Source organism: Cyclospora cayetanensis, unplaced genomic scaffold (genome assembly GCF_002999335.1).
Source record: "Cyclospora cayetanensis isolate NF1_C8 unplaced genomic scaffold, CcayRef3 CcayRef3_contig_98, whole genome shotgun sequence".
Classification (NCBI taxonomy): Eukaryota; Apicomplexa; class Conoidasida; order Eucoccidiorida; family Eimeriidae; genus Cyclospora; species Cyclospora cayetanensis.
This window is the reverse complement of record NW_020312772.1, coordinates 84,214-99,099: the sequence shown is the minus strand read 5'-3', so window position 1 is coordinate 99,099 and position 14,886 is coordinate 84,214. Positions and strand designations below refer to the sequence as shown.

Sequence of the window (14,886 nt, the reverse complement as noted above, 5' to 3'; positions counted from 1 at the left end):
GATGCCTAGTGTATCGACAAAGGAACGAAAGCCAACCAAACAAAAAACAGATACGACCCTGGGAAGAATGATCGGTCGGCAAGAGCAGATGCATAAAATGCCCCTTCACGGGTTCGTCTCCTCCACAGTCCCAAAACTCTTGTTTGGCTAGCTGTGAAGTAAAGAGCCAGGTTTTGCCCTGGCACTAATACTCCAGCAGTACCGCTAGAAGCGAGGCAAGCCTCAACACTGTAGCGGCAAAGAATTGGTGGGAGCAGCAACCAAATTGGCTTGCTGGTCTGGTACATACAGGGAGAAGCTAGACGTACAGGGGCAGAGGTATAGCACTCGGCAGGCACTGAAGTTACACGGGGGCAATAAATGGAGTCAAGGCTGCTGTCTAGCTTTTCTCCGCCTCATGTGTGGGCTGAAGGTACACCCCATGTGCCATTCCCACATAATATAGATGATAAATTTACCTTTAATTTGAACGCACGCACGCGCGCACACAAACACCCCGTTCAGTCTTTCCCGTAGCGAGGTCAGAGTTCCTTAAATGGTATACTCCTCCAAAGTCTCACCCAACTGTACGGGGAAAAATGAAGTCTCTCTTTCAGGTCGAAGTCTCCCTGCGCCGTTGGCTGCTGATCCTGCCGCCGTAACTGGCTTACTTCCCGCCTGTCTACGCCTTTGGTAGAATGCTGTAGCAGGTGTATGTCTCCTTTCCTATGAGAACCTTAGATAGCTTTCTTTCGGTGTTATGCTGAGAAGAAACTGCTCAAGAATGCGGCATTAAGCTCGGAAGATAGTGACAAGAGCGCGGACGCAGCCTGATCAAGCCCCAAAGACGCATGCTTCTGGGTATGCGCCCATAAAATCTCAAACAATGAAGTTACTGGTACTCGCGTCAGTAGCTATTCACAACCTCAAAATAAAACCCATGGGATATGAGAGTCTCCGTGAATCGATCCGCTTCCTTGAGAGCAACAAAGCCCTCCAGTTCTCCCAATTCGCTTGAGTCAGCAAGGCCTAAACCTGCTACACCTCCCCTGGAAACCAGGGAACCTCGAACCACCACAAAGAGGCGTGGCGTCTCCCTCAAAGCCCTCAGGCATACTTCTATTCCCTCATCTACCAACGGCTGCACTCTGCGAGACAAGACAAGCACACGCGAGACGTAACACAGATACGGCAGAAGCTACAGCGAGTAGAAAGAGCCCACTCACAAAGAAGCACAAAAAGAAGGGCAGGGGCAGCACAGATAAGCAATACACATGAAGAGTTCGCATACGTCAGCAGAAAAACCTAAGTAGATGCTCCGAGCAAAATCGCATCAGCAAGCACAGATGTACAGCTGCAGCGAGACATCCAACGTACGATCGGTTAAGGCGCCCAGGGCAGACTGGAAAGAATGGGCACAATGCAGAGTCTATCTTCTCCGGAGACCATTCTGCTGACAATTCCACCTCCCTTAGCGCTTCCTCAATAGACATCTGGGCTAAGACGCGCACGGCTGCGTCTAGAGAGAGAATAAGGTTCTTCACGCTGATCGTGCTAGTGAGCGTGCATGTCACATAGCCCACCCCCCCAATGTTAACGTAATACGGGGGTTTTCCAGCCGAAAGGACCTGCCCATCCTGCTGCAATCTCGCGCTAAGAGCGGCAGCAAACCATTCGCCTGCTGCTGCTGCTGCTGCTGCGGCTGCTTCGTGGCGCAGCGGACCCAACTGCAGCAAGAAACGAATGCGCATACGAACTCCCACTGAAACACCACTCACATTAATGGTAAGAACAATCCATAATGCATGAGACTCAACAAGCAGGAACACACACACGCACATCGGCATGCCGTCTTATCCTGCTGATGCCCTTCAGTTCCGGCTGGAGCGAGAACATAGCATGAGGAGCAACGAACAGCAGGTGCCAGCTGTAGCCTCTCACCTGGACGTACACACGAACGGCATGAAATGCCGTTTTCGCGAATGTCGGGTGTATGCAGAGCGCAATGGGGGGACTCTGATGCTGTTTCTTTTCGTGTTGATAGAACTGCCCCACAGAGAGAGATGTTACGGAAGGAGCAAGCAGATAGAGGCCCTTCAAATCTACCACCAAGGAAGGCAGCACCTCTGCAAGACATCTCACAAAGACCGTGCACCCAATGCCCGTCGAAACAAAAGTCCAACACCAATTAAGCGTACAGTACAGCAAAAGCCCACAAAGATGTATATTGGAAAAAACAGCACGAGAGACAGAGAGAAAGACACACACACACACACACACACACACACACACACACACACACACACATCCTTCCACACACGCGACCAAGGAGAGGGGTGACAGGCAAGAGGCAACGCAAGTCACAGCAGACAAAGAAATATTATCGAACAGGGGAATGGACCGCAACATGCAAACGAGCCAGAAGGAGCAAGAAAAGCTGACAGGACGGACCAGAAACAGAATGAAGCGACGCGGGATTGAGCGTGGAGATAACCATAGACAGAAGATCCCAGACTTCCTCCTCAGTCATATTCCCCTACGCCGGGCAGAAGCAAGCCAAACGCAAGTCGCAATACTTGGAGCCACACCAGCCTTGTCGGTCGGAAAGTACTGCGGCACGCATGCAGTGTCTGCTAGGCTCTGCGCGACGGATACTGTGTAACCCTCTCTCCCTCTTCGAGGAAGTCTCCACTGCCTCCCCGGGTTTGACAGCGCCGCCGCTGCTGCTGTCGCTGCAGTTACCTCTATGGTTGCATGTATGGCGAGACTCTGCCAGATCCTGTCTCTCCACGCAACAACCATCTTGGTGTCAATAGGAGCCTTCCTAAGCTCCCTCTGGAGGGCTTCCCGCGACTTCTGAGGAATGACTAGCAAGTCTAGAGCCATCTCCGTCAGAAGCATCTCAGGACGCGGCAGCTCGTGCACTAAGTTCAGCAATTTTTGGTTTGCCGCTGTGACTGCTGCGTCGGAGAGGTCCAGTGGTGCTACACCTGCTGCAATGGCAGCGGCAGGAGGCGCTAAGGGCAGCAGCAGCGCGAGCAAAACCCCCTCTAAGCCGTCTCTAGGCCCAGAAATGGACAGTACTATGCTGTCTGACTGCCGCACGTAGATGTCGTGCGTTTCTGCAGCGAAGGATGCGGCGGAAAAGGCAACGTCATTGCCAGCTCGGAAGGCCTCTTCTCGCACCTGCAGCGGCAAACGAGTCAACAAGCTACTAGGCAGGTCTGACTGACCCAAGGCAGCATTCTCCACGTATGCAGCTCGTGCTGGACAGACACACGAAAGCGCCTCGCCTCTTGCTTGCCACGGGAGCAGCGAGACGCTGACACACCGAAAGGGAGGTCACACAAGCAAAACCAAATCGTGCAGCAGGGGAACGGGCGCAGACGCGTACACACGCGACAACCATACAGGCTGAAGAGCAGCTTTTCTGCAAAGACACGTTTTTCGAGAGGCTGCCCCCCTCGAGCAAGACACTCCACGAGATGCATCCAATAAAGGGTCGGACCAAAAAGAAGGAGAGATCAACAACAGCCCCTGAAACAGCGGTAGCAGCAACGTAGCGCATATACATATACGTATATACATATACGTATATACATATATATATATATATGCGCACCGCTTGAGTTTGCAACTTGACGAGTAACAGGAAGATCTCGGCTGCAGCTGCTTCCCTAGGCACCAGTTGTTGACCAACCCAGCAGCCGAGGCGAAGAGTCAAGGCAGCTCGGGGATCTTGAGGATTTGCAGGAGATTTTCTCCAGACGCTGCACTTGTTGTAGCATGGATGGTGCCTAGAGAACTGCACAGGCCTGTAGTGCTCACTCTCTGCACCCAGCAAGGACCCCGCGTGTCTCCTGCCGCTCCTGCCGTAGCCACTCATGTTCTTATAGTCACTACTCTGCGTGCCAACGCTGCCTCTAATCAAATCACTGCCTAGTTTTGAAGCCATTCGTTTGTCGACGAGCGTAGGTGCCCTAGGGATGCTGAGAGACTCGAATCCCGCGAGGGGATCCTCTGTGAGGGTGCGAGGAGTCGGGGAAGGGAGTGGCGTGTTGTACCCCGTTGGATTGCCGCTGCTGCCAATATTGCCTGGAGTCTCCTCCAGCTCCCACGCCACGGCTAGCTGCTCTCTACGCGCCCAGTCAGCAAAGGCGTTCCTTCTGGGGAGAGACAAGCCCAACCGACGGAGCAGCGTATCGCGTATCTGCTTGTTGCAGAAGGCAGACACCCAGCGCTTTACTGTCTTCTCCGCCAACTTCCCCTCGCCGAAACGAACAAATGTTTGCGGCTGGACAGATGCAGACAAGTGGTCTATAATGGGGGACTGCAGCAACAGGTGCAGCCGCGAGGGAGACAGGTGCTGCAAGAGCGCCACAGCGGCGCCCGCTGCCGTCATCAGAGCCGTCTTGTCAACGGTGATAAACTCGGAGGAGTGAGTTGCATCTGCGGCAACGCACGTGGTGATGGTTTGGGCACTAAGATTCGGAGACGCAAGGCTTAGGGCACCGGTGAAACAGCACACAACATGCAAGGCGAGTTTTCTTCGGGGTCGACCCCACCAGTGCAACGCGGCAGCAGCAGAAAAGAGCAAGGGCGATGCGAGGAAGACACTGCAGCAATTTCCACACAAGTTGCAGCAGCGAATAGAGAACCAAAACCAGCTGGCCGTCCAACAACTCCCGCATCGGCAGGAGCTGCTGGAGGAGCAGCACCCGCAGCTGACCTGTTGCAACATCAATGACATCCTGTAACACATCATGCGGGGAGAAGAAAAGCTGCTCAAAGGCAAAAAGGCGTTGCTGCTCCGCCATAAACCACCAACCCGGAGGGGACTCCCGCAGTGCCCTGTGTGCAGTTGCACATGCGCTCCGAACCTCAAACCCTCAACCGACGAATCGAGACTCCACATAATCTCGTGTTGATAATGACAGCTACGCAGCGCTGTCACGAGGCATATACATCGAGACATGGAAAGACCTTGCGCCTAGAAACCGAATACACTTACAGAAGGGCAGTGTATGTGTATGTTTGCGTGCGTGTAAAAGTGTGTGTTCGTGTGGACTAGCCCAAACACAGGCGGACAGAAGGCGGCAGGCAAGCACAGAGGGGGACGGGCAAGCGCAGGGTCCAATCGAAGCTCGGAAAAGCAGTACGATGCACGAAATGCAAGAGTAGCGATTGCCGTCATCATCCACGAAGGGGAAGGGGGCTGCAATGAATACCCGATGTAAGCGAAGATCATTTCCCCAATATCCGCGAGGCGGTGTTTCAAGTCGTCGTCAGGCAGTGTCACCTCGATCTGCACACCCATATATGCATGTATATTTATCCACACCTACTCCATACATCCATCCACGCATGCAGGCACTCCTGCATACATACATAGGCCTCACCAACGTGGAGAGAGGCACGAGCCCAGCCTCGAGATCTGCTGTGCCTCGAGGGACGGCACGCAGGGTAAAAGCAGCACGAATGGGGGCAGCATCATCACCACTAGAGAGCAGCAACCTTCAGCATTAAAAACATAGGCCTCACTTGAAGAAGAGCGCCACCATCGCTTGATATTGGGAGGTGCACTGCTGCCTTAAGGGCCTTTCCGCTGCTCACCAAACGGCCCAACAAGGTGCTTCCTCCCGAGGCTGCTAGCATCGCCACGAGCAGTCTCCTGGCGCGAAGGGTGACAGGCAAGTCCGTTTTGCCTCGTGAGCTCGATGAAGAGGCATCTGCTGACGTCGCGCCTCCTCCTCCTTCCGTCGTGTGACCTGCAGCGATATTCGCTGCACCTGTGCGTGCTGCTGTCGCTGCTACCCCTTCTGCAGCGGCTGCTGCTGCTTCCCTGGCTGCCGCTCCTGCCGCTTCTGAGCTCGCCCCTGCAAACACGCTTGTTGCAGCAGCAGCCGCATCTGGGCTTGCACCGTCGTCGTGGGGAGGGAGGAAGAAGGAGAAGAAGGCAAGGGTGTGCGGCTGGTCCGGAGCGCATTCCAAAAAGTGCAGAGCAGGGGTTCTGCAGCAAGAGGGCACGGAAACCTCCTCATTTCCCTTATCGGCTGCTGCGTGCACGCCATCCGCCGCATCTGGTTGAAGCTTATTTTTCGCCGTCTGAGGCTGCCCTCCTCCGACCTGCCCCGCGGCGGCGCTTTTCGAATCCCTCGGTGCGGAAGACAAAGACGGAAATTCCCTCAAGTTCATGACAGCTGTGTCTTGAAACGCAAGAAAGAGGAGGTCAGGCCCAATCGCCGCCTCTATGGCATCCAGCGAACGTGGATCCACCACGCCAACTGTCACGCGGCTCGGCAGGTAGCTGAACGCACGCCACACGCTTGAAAGGTGAAGCTCTTCACTCCAGTCCAGTGCACACAGTCCCCGGTTTGCTCCTCGCAGAGAAGGGAAAAGGTCTCCAAGCGCCGCATTTCAGGATGCAGCCCCCACCCCGATAAGCCCCTGCTCCAATTATAAACCCCGTCATACGTTTGCTGATGGTAGCGAGTAACCGCATCTGCGACAGACAGGCCGAACTTTTCTGCCCAGCGCTGCAGCGCCTGCCAAGTACCGTGGTACAGCCGCAACATGCTTCCCTGTCCGCACTTCTGAAGAGCCGCAAAAAGCACACCGCACACACCTCCCCAAGGCTAGGCGTGGCACCCCAACTCCATACAGCGTCGAACCCTAGCTTTCGACCAACACGCTCCCCCTGACTGGCGGTCAGGCAAGCTCCGTGCTGCTAGCCAGCTTTCGAAGCCCAGCGAGATGGCCACAAGGCCAGCTAGCTGTCTAGCTAGCCATCCAGCCCTCTCGCGCGCCAACAAGTCTCCACCAACGGAGCGTGCCAGGTGACTGACTGCCCAGTGCAGCTGTACCTAGAGTCGCCTCTTTTGGCAGCGCAAAAGAAGAGTCTTACCAGCGCAAGATGCATGGCGACAGCCCTCGGGTGCGCATACAGCAGATGCGCATTGAAGCTGCTTGTTGACGCAATAAACGCCTTCTCAACATCCGACTGATGGATCACCGGGCTGTTCAGCTGGCCAGCCAGCGCCTTGACTAGCATAGGAAAATCCCTGGGCTTGCTGGCAGCCACAAAGTGCACAAAACTCCCGCTACACACAACACCTCGCCGACTCCAAGGGCGCGTCATGCCAAGAGTTCTGTAGATCCCCGCGAGATCTCCCAGAGCGAAGTCGGCAGCGCATCCAGGAGGAGGGGCCTCTTGCAGCACTCCCGAGAGGTCACTCCGGAGGCTGTCGTGACGCCGAACGTAAAAAGTGACGGCAGAACGCACGCAGGCAGGGCAGGAAACGAGAATAATGAGTGCTCCACTGGAGAGGCGGTGCTCCCGAAGAGCTGCTGCTGGAGAAGCGGATAGGGCGACCCCCCCAAGCGTCAGAGATCGTGTGTTGTCTCGCTGCCAACCTGGAGCAGCAGCAGAAGCAGCAGAAGCAGCAACAACAGCGCTTTGAGGGCGCATAGCGGGATCCCTAGCAAGAGGGTTGGCAGCTACTGCTGCCTCCTGTTGCAGCAGAAGCAGCAGCAGAAGCAGAAGCAGCAGAAGCAGAAGCAGCAGAAGCAGAAGCAGCAAAAGCAGCAAAAGCAGCAAAAGCAGCAAAAGCAGAAGCAGCAAAAGCAGCAACAACAGCGCTTTGAGGGGGCGTAGCGGGGTCCTTAGCAACAGAAGATGGCAGCTACTGCTGCCTCCTGTTGCAGCAGAAGCAGCAGCAGAAGCAGAAGCAGCAGCAAGGCTACTACGAGCACCAACACTGCTAAGTCATACAGCACGGGGATTTTCCGTTCCCTCCCTCCCCCTCCCAAACGTAATACCTCCGTCTCTGAAAAACGCCATCTGGCACGCCAGCAATCGCAGACTGCGGGGTCCAGACCGTCCAATGGGATCTGCCCTGTGGCTTATTGCGTCTCCCCTAAATGCCAACAAGCATTTGTCGGATACTTCCTCCTCCGTCTCGTCATCCATCTGCAACTCGGCAGGACGAGGCTTCCACTTAGGGCCCCCCGGAGGAAAGAAACGCATCAAAGACACCGCACTTTTGGGAGCTCTGTGAGAAAGAGACGTCCAGCTCAGCCGGCGTCGCATGATGCTGCCTACGAAGCCAGAATTCTTCGAAGAGCGGAGCTGCTTCTGCAAGGCTTTCCGTTCTTGTTGCTGCACTTCCTCCCACTCAGGCACGCGGACGCGCATGAGGCTTCGACGGCGTCTGTAAGCAAGCAAAGAAGCACCAGAGGGGGCCTGTAGTGCTTCTGCTCCAAGCGGCATGTGAGCCTTGTTGGGTTGCTGCCGTGCCCTAAGAACTTTTGTAACGCCTTCACCGTCAAGCGACTCCTGGCGTGAGTCTTCCTCATCCTTCTCCCTGAGACGTCTCTGTGAATCCTCCTCCTCATCCTTCTCCCTGAGACGTCTCTGTAAATCTTCATCCTCGTCCTTCTCCCTAAGACGTCTCTGTAAATCTTCATCCTCGTCCTTCTCCCTGAGACGTCTCTGTGAATCCTCCTCCTCATCCTTCTCCCTCAGACGTCTCTGTGAATCCTCATCCTCATCCTTCTCCCTCAGACGTCTCTGTAAATCCTCATCCTCATCCTTCTCCCTGAGACGTCTCTGTAAATCCTCATCCTCATCCTTCTCCCTAAGACGTCTCTGTGAATCCTTCTCCTCGTCCTTCTCCCTGAGACGTCTCTGTAAATCCTCATCCTCGTCCTTCTCCCTAAGACGTCTCTGTGAATCCTCATCCTCGTCCTTCTCCCTAAGACGTCTCTGTGAATCCTCATCCTCGTCCTTCTCCCTAATGGCTTCAAGGCGTTCGTTCTTCTTGCTCGTTGCTGCATTTTCACTCGACGGTGCCTGTTTTTCGGAATCGCCGATCGAGCTCTTCAATGTTTGCTTGGATGAAGCCCGTTTGGAGGGGAGCCTCGAGAGAGGGCCAGGAGGCGCCACAGCCTCTCCACACAGCGATACATAGGGGTAAATGGTAAGGGCGAGCAGCAGCAGCAGTGCCACATGTTTTACCCCCCCAACGGGCTGAATCATCCGTGGTGAGCAATCCCACATTGGGCGCCTCCCCACAGGGGAAAGAAGAGTCAGAGTCGCAGTAGAATCTGATAGCGGTTCCTGCGCCTCTTCTCTCCTCTGCAGTGAGTGCCCTAGGGTGCCTTTTACTCTGCACCATTAAGGGCAGTCCCTGTGTGCAGGGAGGACAAGGGAGGGCGGCAAAAGAAAAGACTCCCCCTTTGACGCGCTGCATGCATCCTCTGCCTACGTCCGAAGTCGTAAATCATGAGCCTTTCCCGGCTTTCTTGCAAATGCCGCCAAAACCACGGAGGAAGGGACTAGTTAGCCACCTCGGAGAATATTTGACGCTGCTGCAATACCAAAATCGGGTCTATGCGCCATGCAGCACCGTGGCTACAGCCGCTCAAAAAGTCTCTCTCGGAACTATATATATATACACATATATACCTCTTTGGACGTCGAGGTGGACGAAAAGGCTCAGAACAAGGGGTCCACTCCAAGGACCGCAGAAAGCACCAGCCCCCAGGATCGGCCGCTGGGGGGAGCGAACTTCTGAAAGGCAGTGGTTTTCGCGAGCAGGTGTAGAATTAAGAAGGAAGTGTGCACTCCCATTTTAGAAAAACACGCAAGGATAAGGCTAAACTCACCCATAATTAAACGCGAAGGATGCCCGAAGGCGCTAATAACGGAATACAGGGGGGGAGCGAGAAGGCACACGGGGTCTTCATCTCAGTCTGAACTGAAAGAGCCGCCTCACATTTCGAATCGAAAGATGGTGCCTGGCAGCAACCGCAGGAGCAGCCTCAAACAGGCCCTAGATTCGTTACTCCTTTGTTGTGAAAGGTCTCCGAACAGTCAGTTTATGGGCGAGAATATCTAAACTGGCTAACTTTGGAGGACCCCTTGATCATACTCGCCACGCACATCAATCTGGGGTGTCCGAAGCGTGAAGGACTTTCGGGTCCTGTCCGGCGCATAAAACACTTGCGAGCGATTTTTTTCAAGAAGTGGCTGCAATGAATTCCAGAAAACTATTCTTGACCAGCCCATGCGGCGGTAGGTAAGGTTGCTCCATCCTGCAGTTTGCCTTCAATATGGGCTTTATTTGACTGAAACATGTCTTGCAAGCTTCCACCGCATTCTTTGGGTTAGCCACTTCATCTCGAAGTACGCTCTGACTCACGTCATAAGGTAGCGTACACCTGAACTCACCACCGAAGACCTTGCAACAAAACAACCACAAAAAGTATTACCGTAAACACTGCATTCCGGATACTCCATAAAAAAGGTCTCCACTTCATGTAGCACCGGGCTCAGTTGTGCCTTTTTAAGGTATGTCCTGAATGTGAAAGCATGTTTTCTATACAGGAACTACCTTTGTAGAGTTTCGCACTCTGGGTGTCTGTGTGAGGCTAGACTGCACTTCGACACATTTTGATTCATTAGCAATATGTAACTGTGACTTGGTAAACGCTAAAATAATTGATATGCATGCTCGTACGCCTTGTTTCCTGCAGAATACCTAGCTCAACACATAACACCCCGTGGGAGAATGTGCACTGGATGCGGTGTGTAACGAGTCATGAAGGCTTGTAGTCATTAGAAGCTGTAGCAACGCTCATCCTAGCAGTTCCGTTCCCGTATATCTGGACTTTGAGGGGGTTGGCAGGAAAATTAATGAGGTCTGTCGGAGGATTCTGAAAAACCTATGGATCAGGTTTGCTTAATTCGGAAGTTAGGTGTCCCCTCTGGAGACCTAAGATCGGGCATTAAAGTTTATGCGATCGTATGGTTTTATGCAGCTTGTATCCGTTTACGCAGCGTGTAACGCTACATCTTGCTTCAAACTTGAAAGTACAAACCTTCAAAAATCCATGTGTGCTTGTAAAAAAAGCTTCCTTCTGGCCCTGCTCATGCTCCTCAAAGTGCTCGATGTGAAGGGAAAGGGACAGCTATGGTGCGCGTTGAACCTTTCAAACACTCCAAGCATTCACAGCTAGTTTCGCATTGTATCCAGAGCGCGCACACGCACGGCGTCTTCTAGTTCCGAAATAACAGTATTCTGCAGAAAACACGATATACCAACAGACAAGCCAGTTACTCGATTCTTTAGCTGTTCTTATTTTTATTATAGGTGGTGTGGTGAAGAGTGTTCAAATGCTGCTTTGCCCATTACACCTTCTCACGATCTAAATAACACAGCACCCCCCAGGCGTTCCATTTGTGTCCGTCGAGGCCAACTGTGTTTAGAACAGCACGGGAGCTCCCGCCGCGTCGCCAATATGCATGCAGTCAGAAACACACACAATGCAAATGGAAGAAGCAAATTACCCGTCAGGTTACCGGAAGGGGGGGAAAGAAGACACAACCAAAAGCCAACAACGAATGAGGGAGCAAATTCACACGACCTCGGACTCGCGATGAGTGGCTAGAGTTGGAACGCTGAAATTCATGGGCTTCCTGATACGACAAAGCAGGAAACAAATAAAATGTATGCAGTGAATCAGACACAGCGTTTCAGCAGTGCTTCCCGGTCTAGTAGAGCAACGTCTGCGCCAGACAGCGGCAGCCGGTGAATGCAGCATTGCCGAGTGCAAAATCCAAAAGACAGAGTACTGGCGTCCCTGTGGGCACCTCATGGACGATTCATTTTGGACGTGGAAGTGAGGGAGCGATCATTCGTCCGACTGCCCAAGTATGGCAGATGACTGAAAACTTGCATGCTTTAGAATGGTCTACCTATCCCTAATCATAAGATTGGCTGTTTCAGCTCTTGTACTTTATGTGGCTTCAATATGAGTCTGCACGCATGACTACCACGCGCCATGCCCTGCTGGCTACGGTAATGGCATAATTTTTTGCTAGAGAGGCCTACTCTGACACCACTCCATGTTTTGGGGCCCTACTAGAATTATATTGTAGCAAAGCTGAGCCAAATTGCAGCAATGAAATTTTAGAAGTATCACCTTCAACTGGCGCCTCGTGTGTACAGCGCCTCGCACAGTGCGTCGCCGTGCAGTGTAGCACATCCGCTCATGGGCAGCGCATCTAAGAATTCCCTTATCTCTTCGCTTCGCATGTGCTTTATGACCTCTATATCTAGTAATGCACTATGGCTTGCATTTTGTATTCCTTTTCTCCTAAAGTGTATAATGGTGTGCTAGGAGGGAGCCCTTCGCACAGTACAACGATCATGGCAGGAGGCTACCGGACTTCAAATATATAATTCTGTTAGTTTGTGGGGTTCTAGGAAGTAGAACTTTGATCAGACGTGTTTTAAAACGAAATACTTTTTGTGCAAGTGGAAGCGTCATTTGAACGTACCATTTGGCAGTGTTACTGATTCTGGTACACAAATTAGGCTACACATGCGGAAGGGGATACAGACCGGAGACACTTCTGCGTAGTTTCTTCCCCTTCTTGGGGAAATCAACTCTAAAGGATTTAAATTGGGGCAAAAAACCAATGGTCGGAGCAAGACGTGCAACAGCAGCTGCTGCGGTAGCTGCGCCTGCAGCTGCAGCGTGGGCACATCCCCCTGCAGACCGCCGCTCATGGAATAGCAGCCGAACCGACAAGAGCACCAGCGGCAGAAGGTAGCATCGGCAGAGTTTTTCCCTTAGCGAACGCTGCGTTGGCAGCACTTGCTGTCAGCCTTTGTTGCTTCTGTTTTGCTGCAGCAGCAGCAGCGGCGGCAGTAGCACGTGATGCTGCAGCACGGTGTCTTTCCAGGATTGTGGAGACTCTTGGCATCATAGGGGTTTTGGCGCATCCAAGGCTCAGACCTATAAATTCTGAAAGCTTAACCGAAAGCCGTTCATCCTGCCCGCTAGACATTTAACGGTTGCCCCTCTCTTTCTGCCCAGACCGACGACAGCGCGTCCCCTCATCCCTGATACTAACTTCGAGGTCTGATATGGCTGCTGCGGGATTATCAGCCATAGAGGCTGATAACTCTGTAAAATCCTCTCTTCCTATAGGCTCATCCGGCGTCCCCTTGCTGCAGTCGCCACAGGGAGGCCTGGCAGTAGCGGCAGCAGCCACGGCAGGTGTACGTACACCGCGCACGCTATCGCCGTCCGAGAGCGGCGAGGATGACCCCCATATGTGTGCGATGTGTTCAAGCAGTGACGGTATGGGTACCGGCGGCACCAGTAGGAGTAGCAACGTTGTCGATCTGGCATTTGCCGAGGCCACTCAGCAGCAGCAGAAACAGCAGCAGCAGCAGAAACAGCAGCAGCAGCAAGACGCAGCAGTTGGGAGTGCAGGGGAGACAGACAGTCCCCGGTTGCTTCGTACACTGAAGTCAGCGAGACGGGGTTTTAAGTCGTGTTTTCGCCTTACGCGATGGCACCTCCTGATGCTCTTCTGTTTGCATGCATTATTTATAGGACCTCACTATCTGAACTGGGCACCCCTGAGGCAGTGCCTTCTGTATTGGGGTGTGTATGAGTGGCTATGCGACCCCGCAGAAGTGCAACTTCACCATCAGCAGAATTCGTCTCGCCTAGTGGCTGCAGAAAACGTTTTCCAAGAGGACTCCTCGTCTTCTGCCTTCGGCATGTCCATAGAGTATCCGGAGGAGAGTTATTTCCTGTTACCCTTCGAGTTCGCCTCAGTAACGCCTGCGAGCGCTGCCGCTTCTCCGACGGGCGAGCTCGATTCGAGGGCATCAGGAATTTCATCAGCAAGCGACGTAGAGGAGACAAGCTCCGTGAACAAACGTCCACGAGGCCCCTATCGGGCAGTGTGCAAGGCGCAGGAGATTGCGATTGCTCATTTATTCGGAATCGCGACTGCGTCAGACTTTGGAATCTCGTTTCTAGGAGGACTCTTGCTGGACTGGCTGGGGCCTAAGGCTACGAGCGCCTTAGGAAGTACATCGATGTTGTTTGGATGGCTGATGGTATCGTTCTCTTCGGCGTCAGTCTCCTTATACGCCTTGGGCTTTGTGTTTTACGGCTTAGGGATCGACGCCGCCTTCTACGGCGTCATGTGCCTCCCAGTGCTCTTCCCTCGGCACGAAGGTCTCGTAATGACGATTCTCATGTCTTTTCGATGTTTGGCTTGGGGAACTCCCGTAGTTCTCGAGCGGTTGGCGAATCCTAATGGGCCTGCCCTTTCCTCCATGCAAGTGTTTTTCGGATTGCAGTGCAGCTGCCTTCTCGGGGGAGTTTTGATTGCTGTTTTTTTCATACCCAACAAGCCCTTTCACAGGGATTCGCCCCCTCGTGAGGGTTTCCAGGAAAAAAACGACCCCAAACAGCGATCGGGAAGAACCATTCAGCAGCAGGAAGGCACTCAGCAGGCAGTGTTGCTGGAGAAGCCCACCTCGGAAGGAGCAGACCTTCGCGTGACTGACACAACTACGGCCCCTGTGGCGACGGTATTCGCAGATACGGATGGCGGCGCTCGGGGAGAAACACATGCAGATGCAGCAGTAGCAGCAACCGCTGCTCCCTTGTCGTCGCCATTGAAGATTTCAGAACTTGAGGCAACGAATGCTCCGGAGGATGACGAACAATTGCAGCGCATCGACACAGCAGCAGGCGCAGGAGAAAGCTGCCCAACGCGTCCTTCTGGACGAGATTCCTGCTGCGTCAATGCAGGAAAAGGTCTTCATTCCGAAGCCTCAGGTACACAGGGCAGCAGTCGGTGGGCAGCCCTCATGCATGCGCCTTCTGAAGCGGCAGCCGCAGAACTTGCGCAGCAGCAGCAACAAGACCAACACCGCATCTGCATCAGCCCGGTTTCAGACAATGGACCCTCTCCCCTAGGTTCTCCGAGCAAAGCTCGCAGGAGGGGGATGCACACCGATGCCGTGTCTCTCCGAGTCTACCTTCAGAGGCATGCGCGTCAATTTCACCGCGATCTCCGCGCGTTCGTGC

At 53.6% G+C, this 14,886-nt stretch overlaps 1 protein-coding gene across 1 annotated transcript; it reads right to left on the bottom strand.

Moving 5' to 3' along the window:
• Positions 1 to 5: 5 nt before the first annotated feature.
• Positions 6 to 9,155, bottom strand: LOC34623368. The gene is made up of 16 exons (XM_026336224.1): positions 8,996 to 9,155; positions 7,798 to 8,928; positions 6,884 to 7,392; positions 6,454 to 6,572; positions 5,864 to 6,286; positions 5,521 to 5,692; positions 5,208 to 5,284; positions 4,702 to 4,830; positions 3,602 to 4,481; positions 2,722 to 3,165; positions 2,431 to 2,515; positions 1,921 to 2,105; positions 1,357 to 1,706; positions 905 to 1,127; positions 561 to 705; positions 6 to 394 (listed from the first exon to the last, which is right to left on the bottom strand). The coding sequence occupies exons 1-16, from the start codon at positions 9,153 to 9,155 to the stop codon at positions 6 to 8; spliced, it is 5,421 nt and encodes a 1,806-aa protein (XP_026192009.1).
• Positions 9,156 to 14,886: the final 5,731 nt, after the last annotated feature.